Below are 22591 nucleotides of genomic sequence, written 5' to 3' on the forward strand. Positions count from 1 at the left end.
TAATTGATTAATCTGCCCATTACACTTTTTGGTTAAATTATTGCTAATCAGATAGCTAATGAAAGGCGATTAATCTTCAGAGTGGGGGTCATGATCCCCTGGGGGACTTTGGAGGTAGAGACCTCCATCATTTGTGCATTTGGTGATAGTTTGTGGCATCGCAAAGTCAACCACAATTTGTGCACAAAAGGCTGTTTCAAATTGATTTGCAGAGAAAGAACAGTGCATTCATTTGCCCCTAAATGACAAATTACACATCTTTCAGAACAGGATCTCAACTTTAATCATTTTATGATTTTTACTTTAAAGCCACACATAACATTTCATCTAGTAACATTTCATCCAGCAACATTTCATCCAGTAATATAGAATAAAGTACAAGCATTTATTTGATAACAGTTATCTTTATTGTTGAAAAATACCTATAAATTAACAAACGTGTCTTTGCCCTGAGCGGTACACCTCTCCTTAGACTTGACTGTAAACTTTAAGCAGGAACGTCTCCAGCCCGTCATCAACGAGATGTTGACTAAAGGCAAATATGAGATTAATAGGTTAAAATCCAAATCTGTCTGCATTCAACAAATCTGCAAAGACTTGAAAGGACTTGAAATTCAAAGCATAGGACTTGGACTAGGCTTGGTGTTGAGACACTGCCTTGAGACTTACTTGACTTGTGACTTAAGACACAGAAAAGGCAAATTTTGTTGTGAGTAATCAAAGAAAGAATTTGGATAAAAGACTTAACCTATTTAAATATCATATTTGGCTGCCTTTAATCAACATCTCCATGAAGACAAGCTGGAGATGTCCCGGCTCTCACTAAAGTTGCTAGTTCGGTCTGAGTAGAGGTGAGTGTTATACATACTAAAATCGGCAGAGATGAGTCGCTGTTTTTTTGCTCAATTATTAAGTATTTTTCAATAATATATGTAAAAAAAATATGCTGGTATTTTATTCTTTAGTGGGTGAAATGTTAAGCGGTGTGGCTTTAAGAACCAAATTCAAAATCTTTTTTATTATCATTACTAAGATGCTTTTGGATATAAAATATAAATGCTAAAATAATCGCTATGAAAATGAGATGCCCTATATTTACTTGTTTAGCAAAAACTACCATGATTTTGTGAAGCAGACTTTACATTTCTGTGTCACCAAAGAGCTTTGTTTACGTCCGGCACACACACGGTTAATCAGGATTGACCTGCTCGTAGTAGCTGCGCATGCGCAGCAGACGCTCACAGAGGAAACAGCCGGGGAGTAGTCAAACAGATCGTGGAGGGGCGAGAAAGAAGGAGGAAAAAGCCGGAGAGAAACACACATCCAGGGCTCGGTTGGGTTTTGTCCTCATCGGGACCATTATGCTCATCTCTGTGCCGTCGCTTGCTCTCAGGTGTCCGCTTCCCGGTCGCTGAATGGCGCTGGTTACCGTGCAGCGTTCACCGACCCCCAGCACAAGCTCCAGCCCCTGTGTTTCGGTAAGTATCGTCATGATTAAATCGCCATTAACAGCATTTCATTCCAAATATTGCACTGATATTTCAATGATGCACTCAATCATTTTAGACAATGATCTGATCGTGTTTTACTCGGCGGCTGACAGTCATAAAGTGCCTTGCCTTTGTGCCCCTGCGCATGCGTGAATTATCGCCGATCATTTCAGTATTGACTTCTTATTTGCAATAAGAGGCCAATATTGAGTGTCAATGATAGGATTTCATATTTAACGTAAATATTGGCCAAGCAGTCTCAAAATCACAAGTAAACAACGAGTTCTATTACTTGGCTAAAATGTTAAGGATTCCAGTCTGATCATTTTAGCAAAATATCTCAAGACGAAAATAGCACGTTTTTATCATTAATGTCTGCGAGTCAAACTAGTTTGACACGCAATAGCTATTGCTTGTAAACCCACCTTATCTTGTCAACAAATAAATGGTTACAAGCACTTCCGCTCTTAACAAGCACCTTGTGACATGCTTGAATGTGGCCTCTTCTGTGTCGTGTGGGTGCATACATTGTATAGGCATGTAAACTACCAATTGAACCGTGCGTCTAACGATTGTGTTTGTATTGTTCCCCCTAATACTTTGTGTCTTGTCTACGAGTTTGTTTGGCTGTCAGTGCAAAAGGCAGGAGAGGAGCTGCTCATGCAAAGCACGCGGGGCAGGTGGTTTCCTGTCGCGGCTGTACCTGCGCTTATTGTTTGAATAGGGAACTCCACCAGACAGCAAGTCAGGAAGTATTACCCTTCTCTCTTTCACATTGTATAACCGTGTTTCATACTGGGGTATTGGTACAATACTGCCATGAATACTATCTTGCTATTGCGCATATTTCTAAAGATGTAGTTTCTGACAGTACACTTTTTTTTAGTAATATGTGATCTATTACTTGAGAAGTGAATGGAAAGAGAATGGTACTATCTAGTTATTGCAGGGGATTTTTTGAAGGCAATAATTTCATTGCTTTTCTGTATTGGTTCGGCCAGCACACGCACACGCACACACGCACACGCACACACGCACACGCACACGCACACACACACACACTTTAGAGAATGTTACCCGTGTTGCCCAAGGATACAACATAATGCACTGGTTGGAACTAGAACTGAACCACCAACCCTCTTTAACCACTGAGACACTGAGTTACATATAGTTAGCGCAACATGGATTTTATATAATGTTCCCCTGCTTTAGCGGCGTAGTTTTATACTCTACTATTAGTCTATAAAGCTGTATAGAAACTTTATAGCTTAGCAATAAACTATAAGATAAAGCCCTACATTTTATCACTGTCATGGTAGCTGTATGAAAAACAAGAAAGGTGCCTAGAAACCGTATCCTGCATATCTGCCTTCACCATGTTTGTGTTTCGGTGGCACCAATGTACAGAAAATAAGTGTAATTCATCGTCATTGCTGTGTTTCCATGTTAAAGACGTTTTTCTGTACCAGTGTAGGCAATATTAATCTTACAGCACAAGCAAGACACCTGTGCTCCTCCTAATACATCAATTTGAATTCAATGCAAACAGGGCAATTGAGTACAATATTTTCATAGCCAAAGCAGCGACTGAGTGGAGAGATGTTTTGAATTTCTTCCAAACGATTTTTCCATTCGTTGAGCACTTGTTTCCCCTCTGCTTTGAAAAGTGTGCCATGGTGCAGGCAGTAATCAAATCACTTAAGTAGTACCTGACTAAATAGAGAAAGTAGAGCTTTTGCATTGTCATGAAGGCACAATAAGGGAGTACAATGCAGTGGTTCTCAAACAGCACAAGGGCCAATGTTTGTACACCCTTCCTTTTTGGTAGTGCTCATGAGTTCCGTAAGGCAGTGTATTTGTTGATTTAGTCAGGGATCAAATTTTCGTGCTGTTTTATTCCGTGTTAGGAATCCATCGGCTTCGTTAAATGGCTGCAACTACGAATCACATTAAGTCTAACTCTAATAATACAATTCTAGACTAATATTCAAAAACCTAAATACTTTTTATGAGCAACACATCTTGTTATTCTTGTATATTCGTTATAACAACTGCAAATGTTTTACCCTAATATTGTTAACATTTTCACGAGTTGACTAATTGTGAAAAGTCATCGAGTTGGAAACTAAAATAACCATTTGGTGCAGCCCTACTTCATAACCACAGTAGATTCTGTTTTTTGCTCATGTATTATTGTTTCTGCATTTTACAGTATAGGTCGATTCAAATATGGCACCCAAACATCCACAGAGTCACTGTGAACTAAAAATGTATCACACAGGTACAAGATAAGGCTTCACTGACTCTTTTGTTCTGATTACTCTGATTACTAAAAGGGCAAAACTTCACGCCTGAATCTACAACACCAGGAAAATAAATCCTTAAATCTTGTGAAAACATTGCCCCAGAAATCAACCAGGACTTCATAATGAACATATCACAAAAAGAAGCCTGTGTCCCACCACTGCAGCCAAAGACTGGGACTCACAGTGAATGTGTTGGAACAATTTGTGTCACTGTATGGATGGACCTGAGCCAGAGAGAGGTGGTAATCATAGGGGAAGCAGCAGATATGTGGTAGGGTGAGGCGGCGTGTTGAAAGATTAAATGTTTTCTTGTCAAACTGTGGCCCGCACACCGCCGCCACGGTGATAACACAGAGACGTGCGTCTGTTTCCTGCTTTTGGATCCTGTGGTTCTTAAAAAGTGCTGGGTCACTCCCACTCTCTCACTTAAACCTCATGTCATGATGTTTCTGAATAGAGGTATTGGAGACAAAATGTTATTTTTATTTGTGTGGATTTAGTCTCATTTTTAGTCAAGATAAATGTTATAATTGAACAATGCCGCTCACTGCAGAATGTTATACCCTCAATTCTATTGACTTTACTTTCGACCGAAACTTCTGATTGAAACTGCTGACGTTTGTTGTTTAAGTCTTCAGCCCAAACAATTTTCATAGGCTTTAGAAACGTCCTCTCCTTTTTTTCCTACATGCAAAACTACTTTGTGCAAAACATGGTCACTGCTGTCTGACACATTTTGTTTGTTAAGCAAAGTAGACATGATGTTATTGGTGCTGCAATTGTGCATGTTTCTGTGGGGGTGCATTTTGGTCCGTCACTCATAGGCTGTGTCTTTTTATAATACATTGTGACAGGTTATTTTCACAAGTTATTCCTGTCTGTCGCACCTCCTTTGACGCCATTTGGCTGCAAAATTCATTTATTTATTACATGATTTATGACTTGCGACTTGATGGTCAGTCTGTAAAGAAACAGTCTTTACACAATGACAGTAATTTTGACCCATGCAATTTTAATCTGTAATTATAAGATGTAACCACCTAAGCCAATTTAGGACTTGAAGCTGTAAGAACCTCCTTTGGCGATCAACCAATGTTGCTTCTTTCATCTTTCATTGCACTGTTTGGTCATAAACAGTACAAAACATGAATGACACATTCTGCCAATAACGTCTTTTATAATTTACTGCCGTTAGTTCAGTTTCGAAACATCATGACTAGACTTCCTAAAGAAACTTTGTCTGTCCTCTCAGTCCTCTGCCTCATATTGTCAGTTGTAATCTATTACAAAGAAAAAAAAACTTCTGGCTTTTCCACCCCTCCATATTCCCGTCTCCAATCAAAGCCAAAAGCTAGAAAAAAGGAAAACATCTGCAGTATTGTGTCAATGTTTAACAATAATTCCTTCTTGTGATTAATTTATATATAACAGCAGAATGTTTAAATGCTTTGTTTTGTTCACATTCACATAATCTCTTTATTATTTATTGTGTTGTGACGCTTCAGATTTGATTGTTTGAAAGTCTGCAGTTGATATTTTTTTCATGTTGAATGTTTTATTTTGTAGGAGTCCGGCAGTGGGGAGGATGACCGTCGCTCACAGCCAAGAAGGTAAGGTGTCCTGTGCATCCTCTTTATTGAGTGTGGGAGGTGTATGTCTGACCCTGTAGATGCTGCAGTGTCCTGAGCGCTGGAGCTGCTGAGGTGACGCAGGAATCTGGTCCGTCTTGTTTGTTTGAGCTTCTGTTTCAGCTGTTCCTCTTCACGGCTTTTATCGATCGACGCTCGGCTTGTACTTCTCGCTTGGTTTGTTTTTTCTGGACCCAAACCAGCTACTGATCATTAACGTCGTTCTTGTTTGTTTTGGCCCTAAAAGTGTGGGGATTCTCCGCATCTCTGTGCAGCTTTGTAGTTTGACCAGTAGAGGGCGACAACGTATCTGATTTAATAAACGGGTCAAGGCCATAGACATGGGTGGAACAATGCAAATGGGGACTGGAGAACTTTTATAACTTTACATTCAAAATCTTTTGCTTATATATTTATTTATTTCACTTGTATTCATTTTACTGACAGCTCAGAGTCCATTTTCCAAAGATGAGGTTTGAGGTTTGAGGTCAGTGCTGTGCAGCTTTAGTCCCAGGATAGTAGTCCTGGGCCCCTCCTAAACCCGCTCTGTCTGGTCCTCAGAGCAGTGTGAACCTGAGACCTGTCTGTATTTGTGCAGCTGGGACTGAAGCCCATATTCACACAGTGTGGACACAATGATAGCAGCTAAATTCGATGCCATGTTGATTGATAGTCCTATTATTGCAGCATAAGTGTAATAGGACATTGCATTAGGTAGTTGTTTATTCACAAATCTCCATGCACCATTTCCTTTGAATTACCTTTGCCTTTCACCAATTTCTCTTTTATGTTGGGAATAAAATATCGAACAAATACTAACCACATGATCATAAGGCATTGACCTTAACTTATAAACTATATGTTTATGTTTGTCTTTCTTGCTCAGGGTTTATTTATCATAAGGACAGTGAATAAACCAAGTTTTTTGGTTGTAGTTATGGTATGTGTTTTAACCAGTTATTTGTGAAGTATTGTTAAACTATAGATTCAGAATTGGTTTTATTGCCATTGTCAGTGAACAGGTTCACAAACCTGAATTTCCCTCAGTGCAACCGTACAGCTCATTTCCTGAGCAGATTAAATTATTTCAACTTGCTTCAGAGGAACAACTGAAGTGGCTTGTATTGTTTTGAATTAATTGTATTTATCGAATTGGTAGCAGAGGTAGCAGCTTGGTTGGACACCAGGCAGGTGTGCCACTACGGTGCTGTTAAAATGTATAATGACAGTAATAGTAGCAGTAGTTAGTAGTTGCAGTTGGCAGTAATCAGCAGTCATGATTGATGCTTCGAAACAAGCTTGTAAAGGCACTTTGCTGAACACATGCAGAGTGTTTCTGGCTTTAAGCTGAAGCCGTATGCCAGGGGCGTCAAACTCATTTGGATCTTGGGCCGAAATTCAGCTCCCACAGCAGGTTGTGGGCCAACATACAGTATAATGTAAAAAGGAAGATACTATTGCGAAAACATTTCCAATGAATGAATATTAATGACCTAAGATTTTGAAAAGGTGCTGATTTGGGTCAAAAGTCCTGCTGGACACGTGTAGAATTATAGAATTCTTTCCTTTTATTTTTTTTAAGCTGCCCCCGAGTGCCTGGAGTGAGCATTCTGGGTATGTCTTTAATTTCTTCTTACAGGAATGGGCTAGAGACTGCTAGAGTTATTTTTTTTTTACATACTATACTATAATGTAATGTATGCTCTGCAAGACAGGGGCTGGATTGGATCATCTCAGGTCTTGTGTTTGACACACATGATCTTAGGCGTACATTTGCAGTAGTAATAGAAGCAGTAACAGTCGTAACAGCAGTAATAGCAGCAATGTTAGTGTGGCAACAAAGTAAATGGATGAAAAATAAAGTGTGTGTTCTTCAGCTGCAGAAAAGAATGATGCTAAATGCAGTACAATGGCATCAGTTATGCATCATCTCGGTCCAGGTCTTGCTTGTGTAACTGTTCTGATGTTGCAGAGGATTTTACCTCGGCCTATTAGGCCTGATGGAGATGCGTCAGGAGCCTCCCGTCGCGGCGCTCGCGTCATCCCAGCCTCAAACACAGGTGGCGCCTTCAGAGAGATGCTTAACTCCTCTCCGCTGCTGATTAAAGAGTCAGTGCAGACGTCACTGACAGAGAACATTATAATGCTTTGTTTAGTTTCATAAGACGCACATAGTTAATCTCCTCTGGTGTATAAAGCAGCCAAGCAGATTGATGCTGATTTAAGCAGGAGGCCGGTAATTTACATGTTTATCAATGCAGCGATGTGAGCTGAATTTTTTTACACAACATGGTTTGAATTCCTTACATGCCTCGTATTCATCTGTCGCTCTGTAATGGCTCGTCTGTTCATATAAAGTGTACAAGTCCAGTGTTGTTGGTTATGAACTGGCTCCAGTAAAAACAGTGGTTAAACCCAGAGCTTTAGTTCAGCTTTTGTTTGGAGTAAATCAGGATGGAAGATTATGCTGCTGTGAAATTATAGGGTGAGCTCTGGCCGCACAATGAACATGCTCTGCTTTAACAATGTTGGATATTACTTTCACAGGTATCACTTGGAATATTTTGACTTTAAAATAACAATGACTGTACCAGGAAGTTGAAGCTTAAGGAAGTAACTTATACTGAGTAAATATCAGGGCCACTTCAATACGTTTTACTTAACAAAGATTATTATGAACATCTGCATTTGTGTTATAACAAATCGATACCAAAATGTTTTCTTTTTGTAAATGAGGTCCATATTTCAAAACCTACTGCGATCAAGATGTTGCACTAGAGGTTTAGCTCCATAAACATGTGTAGTAATATGGCTACAGCAACAGATAAACACCTCTGCACTTGTTGCCACTTGGCAGGACGCTTCGAGGCATATCTTCACCTCTTTGAAATCCAACCCATAAACTTCCATCCTCGAGGCCCCCACAAGCAGCAGCCTCACAAGTCTCCCTTTCCATTTCACAACCCGTCTGTCCGCTGTTGTTGTTTTTGTTGTTGTTGCTCGGTGTTACTGGCAGAAGAGCTAAATTAAGTGTCAGGTGTCCCGTGTGGAGCAGTGAGAAATTTCCCAGAAGGCGGCGTTTCTGACGACAGACACATGTGACCCCTGTACAGCTGCAGGGGTGAAATGAACTTAAGGCAACTGCTCATGTGTAATGTAGTGGGTTTAGTGGTTTACGTTGAAGGCTTTTTATCCCCAAAACCTTATAAATTTGTAACCCTTACTTTAACTGAGCACATTTTCTCCGGTTCAATTTTACCCAAATGTAGAAGCTTTTCAACTTCAGTTTTACAGCCTTTAGGCCAGTGTAACACCTTATTTGAAAGCTAAGACCTACAAAACAGATCTCACTGTTTCGTTGCTTCTTCGTCACTTTCTTGTCGCCGGTTTTGCTGCGTTTTTACTGCTTGTTTTGCTTTTTTAATCACCTGTTTTGTTGCTTTTCATCACTTTTTTTCCGCCTGTTTTGTCTTTTGATGCTTTTTTTCCGCTGTGTTTTCATCCTCACTTACTTCTCGTTTTTGTTGCTTTTTTCAAGGAAGTCTGGGTAAAGTGGAACTGGTTAAGGCGGGGGTTAAGAGGTTAAAGAATTTGCAAGCGTTTTTGTTTCCGGCATTTTCGCAAAATGATGTGTAAATGTTAAGTCTGTCATATTTTTTGACTTCACCCACACACAATAATTTGGCGATGCATCATCCATCCCTTCTACAAATACATTGAAAAGGTATGACCAGTCCTGGACCCACATCTATTACGCGGCACGGCTCTGTTTTTCGGAAGAAGGTAATAAAGGCTGTCAAATGATTGCTAATTTCCTGTTCCCGTTTCGAATTTGCTGTGTGTTTGTGTTTCATGAAGGCACTTTCCCAGCAGGAGAGAGGTCACTGCAAGTCTGTCTGAAAATGTGGTTGCATAAACGGAGGGACAAATAGTGGAGATGTTCTTTTAAAGACTGAGCGTGACAGTCGCCGTGACTTAACCTGCAGGCATGCTCGTTTCAGATCAAACAACTTCCTCAAACCAAATAATGTGATTTAATACAAGCTTTTTAGGCTTGGTACAACTTCAGAAGACACCCATCTGTGCAAGTTGTGGGACAGGATCCTTCCCAGTTTATCTAGGCCTGGACAGATTTCAGCTTGATTCAACGTACACAATGTGTTTTTGTGATGTGTAGACAATTTGAAACAGTTCACGGACAAGTTTTAATCTCAATCAGTGCATTCATACTCAAACTGCATACAATTTTACATGAACACAGCTTATAATATAGCTCTCAGTGCTAGGCCTGTCACGATAACAAATTTGAAGTTCGATATATCGAGGCAGGAAAGTATCACGATAGACGATATTTTTGACTCGAACGATACTGGATACTGTCAGGTATAACAATGACAGTAAACCTTTGTTCTAAAAGTGCATCATCATATACTAAAACACCACACAAGCTGCAATAAACATGAAATATAATGTAACTCAATTTGCTTCAGTTAGAAATGAAAGGGGGAAATGCTAATAAATGTACAGACGGTAAATATGGAGCCCAAAAATGTATCGCTAATCTGTTATTTATTGAACGATGATTCGATATAGTAATTATCGTGACAGCCCTACTCAGTACATCTAAAAACACTGACATCAAATGGATGGACAATATTTATTCTCAGTTGATCATTTCCGATTTATGAACCATGGTTGATCCTTTTGGCCTGTCTTCACTGGATCAGGGAGTAATATTTGAAACCACCAAGAATGCCTAAATTCAGTAGTCTTTTTGAGTAACATAGATACATTTTACTTCAGGGGTCTCCAACCTTTTCTGAGCTACTTTTACGCAACAAGACCGATTAAAGAATATTATTTTATTCCATGCAAAAGTAAAGAATGTGACAATGCTGCTTATGTAGGCTTTGTTTGACGTTGTAAGTAACATATGGAAACAATTCAAGTCCATATGAATTACCCAGTGGCGGTTTAACGGGGTTGCAGTTGCTGGTAAGTTGTTGTGTTGTTGTCAAGCGTCTGTCCATTGGCACGCTGCCCATTGGACCTCGTGCGCACGGCCCCGCCCACAGCGCGGTGCCTTTTTGTGGAGGACCCGCAGCCTCTGCAGAGAAATGGGACACGAGTCTTCTTGACGCACCTGCTGACTGTCCCGCACCGCACAGTATTCAATAGATATTTATCCTCGAATTCTCCATGTTTTGGATCTAAAGTCGGGATGTTTTCCCCAGACTAAATTTTGGCGTTCGTCATCCTAGAGTTCAGATACGATCCCCTCTTCCTTTGGGCTCCTGTGCAGCGATGCCTCCCGGTGTCGTGTCCGCTCCTCGGAGTGCTTCAGCCGCCTGCTTCTGCTGCGTCCCCTGCGCTGTCGGGAAGATGCCGTACTTCACCGACAACTCCGTGTTTTCACAAGGGGAGATCTATGAGCTGTAAGTGGATGGATTTCGCCTTGATTAAAATGTGCGGGTTGTTTAAGGTCACCGCGCGCTGCGTTTCCTCTGTACTTTTCTACTGTAGACAATGAGCGCTGTGGAAAGCATGTCGTTTCCCATTGTGACACATTCATAGGATGTGACACACAGAGACGGGTTCTCTTCCTTCCTTTTTTTTTCCCCTCCAAAGGGAAAGATACCGTGCACTGAACTGCATCTCAGTAATGTCTGTATGAGAAGTTGGCACAATGGTACACACTGTCCCCTAAGTGGATGGTTATTATGAGTCAGACAGTTGACTCAAGCCATATCCTTATGACGGGTGAAGAGAATTGTTACTTTTAATGGCACTTGTCAGTGGGTGGGATGTGTTTGGCAGCAAATTTGATGTGTTAGAAACAGGGAAACATTTACCGCTATGAGTGACTTTGAAAATTGTGTTGGTGTCTTAGTGAGGTTAGAGCAGAGGTTCTTAACTGATGGGTCAGTGACTGAAGTGGGTCATGTCACAGGACCACATTGGTACATTTCAGTGATTAAATGGGGAACAGGAATAGGGCTGTCACGATAATTACTATATCGACTTATCGTTCCGTAAATAACAGATAAATGATATTTTTGGGCACGTTATTTGTCGTCTATACATTTATTGTCGTTTACCCTCATTCTTTCTTTGTAAAACGTTGATTTCTATCGGAAGCAAATTGAGTTACATTATATTTCATGTTGATTGCAACTTGTGTAGTGTTTTAGGATATAACATATACAGTGGGGAAAAAAGTATTTGGCCAAAATCCAATAGAATGTCTATGTGAAACTGACCAAATACTTTTTTTCCCCACTGTATATAGAACAAAGGTTTACTGGAATTTTTATGCCTGAGAGTTGACAGTATCTAGCATCACTAGAGTCAATAATATCGTTTATCGCAATACTTTCCTGCCTCAATATATCAAACTTCAAATTTGTTGAATTTGTTGTCGTGACAGGCCTAACACAGGAAGGAACTGTTAACTTAATTCATGTTCTCATAGTTTCATCCTCTACATCGATGTTTTGTACATAGCCTTTTATTGTCGATCCAATCCAATGAATCAATCTCCTGTCTATCCTAACTTACAAATATCGCAGAGAGAGATCAAAGCTCTTGCGTCATGAATCCTGGCTCCACAACAAAGCCGGTAACAAACAAAAGTTAAAGTAGCGCTCAAATTGAAGGAATGCTTTATGAGTTGTCCAAGTCCATTATGTAACAATTGTTCTGAGCGGTGGATCCAAGCTGCTTTGCGGTCGATGTGGCATTATACATTTCGTAATAAACCGCTAATTCACTTTTAATTACAAGAGCGGAGAAAAATGCATAGTTAGATTATTGTTATCTCTCTGGGGCAGAGAGACTGTGGTCATTCCACAACTTTGCCCAGTACAGTTAAGCCAGGCACGTTATTGAAGTTGTTCGGCTGCCTCTCACTCTTTAGGTGATGTAGTTACTGTTTGCTTAAGAGGTTTGTCTTGGTTGTAAAGGGATTAAGAAATAATGCAAGAAGATTAGGCCTCTTTTATGAAGACAAAATCCTGGCCTCAGGTTTATGTTATTGCTTATCTCTCAGCTCAACTAGCAAATAATCTAACAAATCTTTCTTTCTTTCCTTTTTTTGTTTAGCATCAGTGAAAGTTTCCTGACAGTCAAAGGAGCTGCTCTCTTCTTGCCACGAGGAAATGGCTCGTCCCCATCTTCAGGCTCACGGTTCACACAACTCCGCAGCAAACATGCAGGTGAGGCTTCATATTCATTTCCAAAAGGTAGCCCATTTTGAAGCTCATAACTCTGGTACTTTATGGTATTCAGTGTTCATTGTTGTGCATTTCTTTGCTTGAATGTCATACAGCTATGAACTGTCCACTCACCTTCGTCACTTTTTGTTTTGAACAGGAGACATCCAGCAGCACCTTCAAACTATGTTCACTCTCCTCAGACCGGAGGACAACATCAAACTGGTCAGCGTTTTACTCGAAACCTTTACTCTGTTCTTATTTCCAGCCTGTAGTTGACGCTGAACCGTTTCTCTCTTCTCTTTAGGCGGTTCGATTGGAGAGCATACACTCTCAGATCACGCGGTACATGGTGGTCGTCTCCACAAACGGACGTCAGGACACGGAGGAGAGTGTGGTGCTGGGAATGGACTTCAGCCCTATTGACAGGTGAGAAAGACACTACACCACTGTTTATAGTTTCCAAACACCAAGTAAAATTCCTTCTGTTGACAGTTAGTGTATTTCATACCTAATGGCCCCACCCCGCTTCTCATTACTGCGAGGACACTAGTATTCCTGAGTCCCCTTATTTTTCCATTCATATCTTCTGTTTTATCTCTTTCAGCTCATGTTCTGTAGGAATGGTGTTGCCTTTGTGGAGCGACACGTTGATTCACCTGGACGGAGATGGGTAAGACGATATCATAAGTTTAGTAACAGAATCTCAAACTTTGTCAACATATCTAACCCGTGATTGTTTGTCTTTTTCCCTGCAGCGGTTTCAGCGTTTCCACCGGCAACAAAATCCACGTCTTCAAACCTGTGTCAGTGCAGGCGATGTGGTGAGTCACATGACCTGGCACCAAACGTCTATGACTATTCTTATTGTTCATTGCCATTCACAGAGGTGCTCCATGTACTGCGTGTTCTAGGGCAGCACAATATAGCACTGGTGTAATAGGAAAAGAATCCCAATCTTAATGTCACTGTTACATACGGAACCTTTAGTACAGTCAATGCTATTCTTAATCCACACATCTTTAAGGAGAACTAAATAACTTGTTAACCTTTAATAAATCCTTTTCGTAGTCCCTCGTAGGGGTAATACTAGTACTAATAGTTGATGGGATGATTGGGGGGTCTTTCACCTCCCCTTGGTGTCTCTGGCCAGAAAACCACAATTGCAACTTTCGTGCCTCCAGATTGGATGTACAGTATCCCTCTCTCCCTTTGTCTTTTCTGTCAGCGTAGTATTTACTCTCACAGACAATTAATAAGTAAAAAAAACATAAAATGCTAAGACACCTGCAGTGGCGCTTATGGCCTCTAGAGGCATGAGTTACTTAGTACTGCTTTAATCATATAGATGTGGTTCCTGTCTCTGAACAGGTCAGCGCTGCAGTCCCTCCACAAAGCCTGTGAGGTGGCCCGCTGTCACAACTACTTCCCCGGAAGCCTGTTCCTCACGTGGGTCAGCTACTACCAGAGCCGGGTATCCTCAGACCAGGCCCGAATCAACGAGTGGAACGCCATGCAGGACGTGGAGTCACACCGCGCCGATTCACCTGTCCTCTTCTCTGATGTGTACGTAGCCAATATTTAAATGAGCATTATAACCTTGGAAAGGTGGTGTTATGTTACAAATCTGGGGGGGTGGGGGGGCGGGGCGGAATAAGGTGAATAATACTATGCGAAAAGTGATTTGGGAAACCTAGGGCTCCACTCCGTGTTAAGTTGAACCTTTTTTTGCTTGTTTTGGCAGGCCTACTGAGCGAGAGAGAACAGAGAGACAGATTAAGACCAGTTTGAGGGAAATCATGATGCAAAAGGATCTGGAAAATGTCACCAGCAAAGAGGTCAGAGGCTTGGCCTTACTCGATCCAAACCAAAGAAAGTTATTGCCCCTCTAAATGAAATGAACTTTTGATCATTTTCCATTATATGACATAGATCCGAACAGAGCTGGAGATGAGCATGACGTGTAACCTTCGTGAGTTCAAGGAGTTTATTGACAACGAGATGATTGTAATCCTTCGGCAGATGGACAGCCCGACCGAGATATTTGACCATGTTTTCTTGGTGAGTTTGAGTTTGTTTTATCGTGGACACGCCATCTCATGTGTGTTTATTTGTTCCAGGGACAGAGTCAGGTCTAATTGTTGTGTGTTTCTACAGGGATCAGAATGGAACGCATCCAATTTGGAGGAGTTGCAGAACAGTGGGTAAGCGCCAGAGCCATATGACGTGGTTACTAATGTGGAAAAATAATCTCTCTTCTAATATCTAGCACAATTCTCTATCTTTTTTTTCTCCCAAAAAGGGTGCAGTACATCCTGAATGTAACGAGGGAGATCGACAACTTCTTCCCTAGTCTGTTTGAGTATCACAACATCAGGGTTTATGATGAAGAGGCCACTGACCTGCTCGCCTATTGGAACGACACATACAAGTTTATCACAAGGGCCAGGTGAGATTTTTATCAATTCTATCAAAACATATTTTCACAAGTTTATGAATTAGTTACAGAAGAAATGGTCAAGTTCGCTTTTAAAGGGTTTCTTCACTGACCATATTTCTGCTGCCCCCTACAGGAAAGCTGGTTCCAAATGTCTGGTGCACTGTAAGATGGGCATAAGTCGCTCTGCTGCCACGGTGATTGCGTACGCCATGAAAGAGTTTGGCTGGGATCTGAACAAAGCTTTTGATTACGTGAAAGAGCGGCGAACAGTGACCAAACCCAACCCCTCATTCATGAGACAGCTGGAGGAGTATCAGGGCATTCTCATGGCCAGGTATAAAATTTCACTGCAACGTTTTTACACGTATGTATGAAAGGGTGGATGATTTGATGTCCATATTGATTATATTGCCTTTAAGAGATGACTAAAAGTTCTGCTTTTCTTCTGAAAGTTCATAATTCTGTGAGTTCACACTTTTCTGTCAGTCACTCCAGTCAGAAACGGTGGGTGTAGAAAATTAGAAGCCTGACGCTCTGTTTGAGGATATAGCACTCTCCATATTAAGATATCTTGAGTCAATGCGTATTAGGGTGCATCAAATCCCCTTAGGTCTTTCAATTCCACCTACCTTTTTTGGGGGGGTGAGGTTCATGCTAAATAGCAGCTCTGCAAAATTTGAAGCCAATCAGAGTTCATCTAAGGGTCCCACATTGACACCAAAATGTGTTTATCGGCATTTTAATGGGGTAGGGTGAGAAAAAAATTCAGAACATAAAAAGTATGGTTTTGTTTTGTTTTAAAGTTATATAGTTTGTTACTGTATGCTTTCAAGACATTGTATGCAAAATGTCATTTCATTTGCTCAAAAAATGTAAAAGTTATTGACATTTTAGTGCTAAAATAAGCTTAAAACTCGAGAATCTATTGCGTTATGAGAGATAATCACATATTTTATTTTTATTTTTGGCATATTTATACAAACACTTTTGTAAATAAATAAGTAAGCTTTATTCTGAAATGGTGCAGCACCTCCTGGGTTTGTCCCGAGCATGGTGTCCTGCACTGGTCAGCTCACCTCCTTCCTCTTCCTCCTGCAGCTACCTCTGTTCCACAACAGTCTTTCACCATCTCCTCGTTTGTCCCTTTTTTGTTTTCTGTAGCTCTACTTGTGACGCCTCCAAGTGTGGGCGGTCTATTGGTGCCTCTTCAGAGTCTCAGAAGAAGAAATGTGTAGGTTTCAAATGGGTTTAGCTGGTAAGCTAGCGTTATGGTTTGCTTGTCGCCACCATGTTGGTGAAGCACTGCAGATGCATGTTTGGAATGCCCTTAAGATTGAGGTTTCACACAGTCCAGAGATTTCATTATTTCTCAGGTTCAGGGAGAAGTTTCCTGCTGTCACATACAGTGACAAGGCAGACCTGGACATTCCAGTGTCCACCAGAATTACAGAGTTGCAAGGATGAAATCATTGCAATCTGTAAGGATTTCACCAACATATGGTTTGACAGAGGAGACTACAGGAAACTAGTTTCTCTGACCCAGTTGTACCTCAATTCAGATGATCAAGTCCATCACAGCTTCCATCAACCTTGTGCTCTACATCGAGCTCGTTGAATGGCCAAACTACTGTATTCAATGAAGATTGACTTGCTTGGCAATATAGAAAAGGACTCTGTGTTTAGAGGAAATCAGTGTACTCTACTTCATCGCTTTATGCAGTTTGTTCTTTATTGCTATGCACCATGGTGGCTTACCTCCTCTATTCCCAAGAAATGATTTTCTCCTTGTCAACTCTCTGCTTTCTTATAAGAGAGATCCAGCATTGGTACAAGTTGCTCTGAAGAGCTTAGCAAATTATATGTGGTACTGAACAGAAGAGCCGGTGCCACTGACCCTTTTCTGTCCATCGGTGCTTGAGAATGTGAAGGCAAACATGATGGCTACTAGGCCTGAAGACATGGCTATGCTGAAGAATAAGCGTCTGGTTGTCTGGGGCATTATGCAGTTCAGAAGCTCCTTATGATGAGAGCCCATCAAGGACTATTACGTCACCTCCTGTGGACCCACCACCTGCAGAAGCCGCCACAAGAGACTGGTGCAGTGTGATATGGGCAGCTTGGGCTTTGCCTGGCCTGCCAGACACTCCTCCTTTCTGTTCAAAAGAAGAACCATCTGGGCGGCTGCTCGCAGCCAATCATTTCACGATTGGACCCACATCGGTCCAATCACGCACCGAGAGACGGAAGCCGTCACCTGTCACCACCACGCACTCTTCCAAAACAATAAAGATGGCGGCACGCCGACTGATGCACTGTTTTCTTCTGCTCTTTCGTCAGTTTTAAATCCTTTGAAAAAAATTAAAATCCCTAAAACTGGAGCAAGAAACAGCGTTCAAAGCGTTCCTCGTAAATAGGGACGGTTTTGGAAAGGCTTCCTGCCGCTTGTTGCTGCGACGTATCTAGCGTTGCTCTGATTGGTTGATGCCGTCTGTCAATCACGCCCACCGGGAAATCGTTGAGATCATGTTTACTCCCAGACTAAATGTCTTTGAAATATCTATGAAAAAGCAGGTAGTTTGACAGGCCAGGCAAGCAACCCGACAACGTAAAAGCAAAAGAAGATGGATGGATGCGCTAAAAATGTAGCATTCGCACTGACTTGAGGACTTAAAATATTATATATTTCACAATTTTCAAGCAACTATGCTCTTTTTTTCATACATTCAAGCTTTTGAAAACCATGCTAACTCATTATGAAAAGAAAGGATTGTTTTTTTCAGTTCTGAATGATTTCTAGTTCCCCTACCCTCTAAAATTATAACACGCATTTTCGCAATATGCACATGTCATGTGGGAGACCTAAAATTTGTGTAATCAGGCCCAAATTTCACAGAAGTGTTGTTTTCAATGAACCTCACCACCAAAAAAAAGGTAGAGTTGATTGACGTATACCTAGGTGCGATCAGTTAGTTCCTTGGATTTACTTTTTGGACAGACTTGTATGTGGATTTATTTCCCACATTGAATCATTTGACTTTTTAAAATTATTTCAGTTTTGATAATTTTACGCAAAACTAAACAGGAGAAATTCTACTTCAAAGACAAAAATTCTTACTGCAGATCATTTTGAACAGATTTCAGATAATCTTGTTCTAAGAATCAACCCAAATAAAAGCATCGAAATGATACAAAAGAAATTGGGGCATGGTTCTTTACCCTTTTCCATGCCAAAGCCCTCAAAGTGATCATGAGATGCACTGAGGACCTCCATTTGTTGTGATAATTATATCTGTGAGTGTAAGGGGTGTAAAATGAAAGCTTTTCGGACCCTATGTTTCACCTCTGTGGTTGAAGACTTCTATTCTAGTGAATGTAAGTCATTTGAAAATGTTCTGATGTTTTGTTCTAATTCTTTTGCAGCAAGCAAAGGCACAACAAACTGTGGCGTTCCCACTCTGACAGCGACCTCTCGGAGCACCACGAACCTTTATCTAAAACTTTAGCTCAGCCCAACAGCCTGGGCCGCTCTGACCCCCATAACCAGACGCCACTCTCTGGCCCGTCTGTCAAAGAGCTGCTGGAGTCTCTGGGAACTCCACTCAACACTGTTAAACCCTCACCCAGCCAGGCGGACAACAAGCCCAAACAGAGCTCCTCCTCCTCTGCTGAAGGGCTCACAGACTTATCAGCACAAAGCCCTCAAGTCCAGCCCCAGCCCTCCCCTTCCTGCCCCACCACGTTTCCACTATCCCCCCCTCTGTCCAACGGCGTATGTGACGATGACGAGCAGCCCCCATCGCCTCCTCTGTCCCAGCCCCGTGCAGCCACATTGGTGCCGCCCTCTGCAGGCGTGTCCATGGTGGCAGAGTGTGTCCCGTTAGGTCAGCCACACCCGCCTCCACTGCTGCACCACCTGCCGCCCTCGCCCTCCCTATCCCCCACCCCACCATGTGTGGATGAGCTTGCCAAGGCGGCGGCCGTGTTGTGTCCCGTGGTCAAACCGTTGCCAGTGTCAGTGCCTCAGCCCATCACCACTCGAACCCTCAGCTCGGAGCTAGGACCCCAGTGTGTGTCCACAGCAGTGCCTGTCAAGAAAACGGACTGTGAGCAGCACTTGTGTGACTTGTCTTTTGCGGCCCACTCGCCCCCTTCCAGTGAATTTATCACTTACCCCAGTGCCATTCCTCAGGACAGCGAAGTGTTGCTCGCCCACAGTGCTGACCACATTAACTTTTTCAGTGCCAGGGAAAAGTTTAAGGGGATGACTAAAGATGGCAAGTCTGCGGTTAAAAAAGAGGAACAGACAGTGTCTCAGTATGTCACAAATAATGAAGACAAGAATGAAGTTAAAAGTAAGGTGAGATTACTTACCGAACATTTATTGTTTTGGCACATAGACAGCATCTTGTGGGAAAGGCATGACATAGCAGATTTTTTAAAAGTTTTGTTCTGTTTCTTTCTAGGAAATGACTGTGCCTGTGCCGGCCACAGGACCTAAGCCTGACCCAGAAGTGAGGAAGTCAAAGCAGGAAGACGATATATGGCAGGATGAAGTGGGGAGTGCGAAAGAGGAAGTCAAACACAAAGATGAGGAGGAGGAGGAGGAGGAGGCAGCCCCGCGACTCTGCAGTGATTGGACAAGAGGATCAGTGCGACGGGTCACACGGCAGCTCGAGCAGCGAATGAAACAGGAGCATGAGGCGCCCTCTCCCTCCTCCTCAACACCCCCTGTGCCAGGGGGCTCAGCGTGGACTCAGAGGCGCACGACCAGTGTTCCGTCTGAAATGGGGTCCAGTGTGGGGGACGCTTCTGCTTGTCCCGAGGTGACAGTGGTCAGCCCAGTACAGGAGGACCAGGAGGAGGAAGACCCTGAGCTGCAAAGACTGGGACAAAATGTTAAAAGCACAAAAGGAGCCAAAGTCCTGCCTGCTGAGCGTTCTCTGTCTACCTCCGGTCACTACACTGCCCACTCGCCCTTTGCATCTGTCAACTTCTTGTGTCTGGAGGGCGTCACAGAGTTTGAGTCGGCCACAGACTGGGACTGTCCCGCTCTGGGAGGGGACATTATCATGAGGGAGACATGGGAGACTCTGTGTGAGCTAGGGGCCTTCCTGCAACAGGTGAGTGTGGGAGAGGCCTGTAAAGTGCGGCCAGTCAACCAGATTTTGGGCCTAGACCCTGGCACTGCTCAGACACGGGGCAGCAGCATCCAGCGACGGGTCAGAGAGGTAGAGGCGCGGATACGGCAGGCGGGACTCACCCCTCCATCCTTAATGAAGCGATCTGCCTCTCTGGCTAAGCTGGGTTGTCTGGAGTTGTTGGCCAATGAGCTGAGCGAGTGGGAGTTAAGCCGCACCTCTGTTGCCCCCTCGTCCTGTGCAGAGCCCCCGGCTCACCCAGTGGTCAGTGATGAATCCAAAAAACAACGTGTGCACCACTCACCCTCTTTATCCAGCCAGCACCCCCACGCCCCACCCTCTGAGCTGCAGGACACACCAACTGAACCTTCCCCCTCCTCCAGCTCCAGCACACCGCCGCCCTCTGGGCAGGACACTCCTCACTCACCAGGACCAAACCCAACCACGACCAGGCAGCAGTACGGACGGACTCATCCCCTCCGAAGGCTCAAGAAACGAACTGGCACCCTTTACCACACCATGTAAAACCTCTCTATGTCAAAATGTCTGTGAGAGAATGGAGTGCTCAAATTCACTGCAAAAATGAACAGCTACATGATGTTAAAATTACAGGAGTCTTTAATTGAAGTAGTTTTGACTACTGGAAAAAGACAAGGAGCACCTTCGGACATCAGGTCTGTGCAGGTTGAATATTATATTAATATTAAGGTTCAAAAGTCAGAGAAGTCAATTGTGCTGAATATGAGACTATGACACTTATCTAAGCAGGTCAAAACTGCTAAAATAAAGATTCAAAAGAGTCGAGATAATCTTAACCCATGTACTTTTTCACTTTGCAGTGTTTGACTTGTTCTGTAAAAGTAACAGCCCAATGCCTCTTGCCTTAATAAATACAAGTTTCCGTTTTTCCCAGCAAATCTGCCAAGAGCCTCTATGAATGAGTAATATTCTATATAGTTTAAATGAAAAGCATTAAAATACAAAAACACTGTGTACTATCAATAACTGCAACAATCGTTTTGCATCTAGTGAAATTTTGGCCGTTTTGGCTTTGGTCCAATTTTTATATTATTGCTGGTTTGTTATCACTTAGTCGCTGATTGGTAGAATGTAGCCACTGATTCTTTTCTTTTTTTCAAGCAAGGATGTACAGTTAACCGGGACTTTAAAACCAGATGATCCGCCTGTCATGGGTGATTGGACTGAGCAGTGGTGGTTGCGAGTCTTACCCAGGGACGCAACAGCAGAATCCACATGTGCTGGTTTCGAACAACCTTCAATTCACGTAGGAAAGCTTATATCATTGCACTACTCCCTCATAGTTAAAGCTACACTTTGCAACTGTTGCAAATGCTGATGCGTGCCAGCAATAGAAAATGTGCTTGTAATGTTTAGCAAGACATAGACGGTGATATGTTTTTGCTGTGGATTGTTAAAACATCATCACACATTTGAAAAACAGTCTAATTTATTTAAACCCTAATTTTACCTTTGTGTAGTCAAAGCAAAAGAACTGGTGTTTGTTCAGCTCCCAGCTAAATTATACTTGAGTGAATTGTTGCACAGTGTGGCTTTAACCTCAACACATCTGACACCATTTTAATGTGAGCAGCATATCTTCAATTGTCTTTTGGGTACATTTTTCTTGCAGCCCTGCACCCATACTGAGCTGCAGGTGCAAAAGGTCAAATTCACTTTGTATTTTCCAAATGGGAAGATGAGCCGAGGTGTTCTGTCTGTCCTAAAACCTTTCTGTTGATTGCACATTACCTCAAAGTCTAAACCAAATCGCACATTAGGTCTGGATTTCTGGAATGTCCATCTCAATCTGAAATTGTTTGTCTATGCTCTTCTCTCACTGATGCCACTAAATCTTCAGAATTGTATGCATTGACGTTTGCGTGAGACAGATGGTGTAAGGGACGTAAAAAGATCCTATGTTGTTGGGATGTGAAGGTCTATATAGTAATTTTAGAAGCTGTACATGTTTGATAGGTGTCTGCGAGTGATTGTAACACAACTTCTACCATGTGGGTGTGTTTTCTTTTTAGTTTGTACACATTAGGGGGTGTGCCTCTGACTGGTGAAGCTTCAGAGTTTTCTGTCATACATGCACTTTACTCCATTTTTTATTTTTTATTTTATTGTGGCTTTTTATGTCTGGTTGCTACTTTCGGGAGCATGCTTGGGTAGTAGCAAATGTTGGGTGTGTGTATTTTTTTCCGTCAGTTTTAAACTATCATTGTAAATATTCTTTTATATCATGTCTCAACTGTGACCATTAAAAAATGGAGATTACTGAAAATGTCTTGTCGTTTTTTATGTAGGTTATAACAATTTTTTTCATAAAAGAAACAAGTATGGTTCTTTCTTTCGGG

The 22591-nt window shown here is 42.1% G+C and overlaps 1 protein-coding gene across 2 annotated transcripts; it reads left to right on the forward strand.

Moving 5' to 3' along the window:
- Nucleotides 1-1215: 1215 nt before the first annotated feature.
- ssh2b (slingshot protein phosphatase 2b) lies at nt 1216-20894 on the forward strand. 2 transcript variants are annotated; one of them, XM_079566023.1, is made up of 15 exons: nt 1216-1478; nt 5363-5406; nt 12526-12638; nt 12796-12860; nt 12943-13064; nt 13243-13308; nt 13394-13459; nt 14007-14201; nt 14380-14473; nt 14568-14696; nt 14793-14839; nt 14938-15084; nt 15209-15409; nt 18496-19432; nt 19539-20894. In XM_079566023.1, the coding sequence occupies exons 1-15, from the start codon at nt 1416-1418 to the stop codon at nt 20736-20738; spliced, it is 3489 nt and encodes a 1162-aa protein (XP_079422149.1). In that variant the 5' UTR covers nt 1216-1415; the 3' UTR covers nt 20739-20894. The 2 variants fall into 2 exon arrangements, with proteins under 2 accessions (XP_079422149.1, XP_079422148.1); XM_079566022.1 differs by lacking the exons at nt 1216-1478; nt 5363-5406 and adding an exon at nt 10502-10859.
- The last annotated feature ends 1697 nt before the right edge of the window (nt 20895-22591 follow it).

Source organism: Gobius niger (genome assembly GCF_951799975.1).
Source record: "Gobius niger genome assembly, chromosome: 11".
NCBI classification, from domain to species: domain Eukaryota; kingdom Metazoa; phylum Chordata; class Actinopteri; order Gobiiformes; family Gobiidae; genus Gobius; species Gobius niger.

Coding starts and splice junctions, on each gene's coding strand:
- ssh2b (XM_079566022.1), top strand. CDS start 10,729: ATGCCTCCCGGTGTCGTGTCCGCTCCTCGGAGTGCTTCAGCCGCCTGC. Junction 13,460..14,006: donor GTGTCAGTGCAGGCGATGTG/GTGAGTCACATG, acceptor GTCTCTGAACAG/GTCAGCGCTGCAGTCCCTCC. Junction 14,840..14,937: donor GAGGAGTTGCAGAACAGTGG/GTAAGCGCCAGA, acceptor TCTCCCAAAAAG/GGTGCAGTACATCCTGAATG.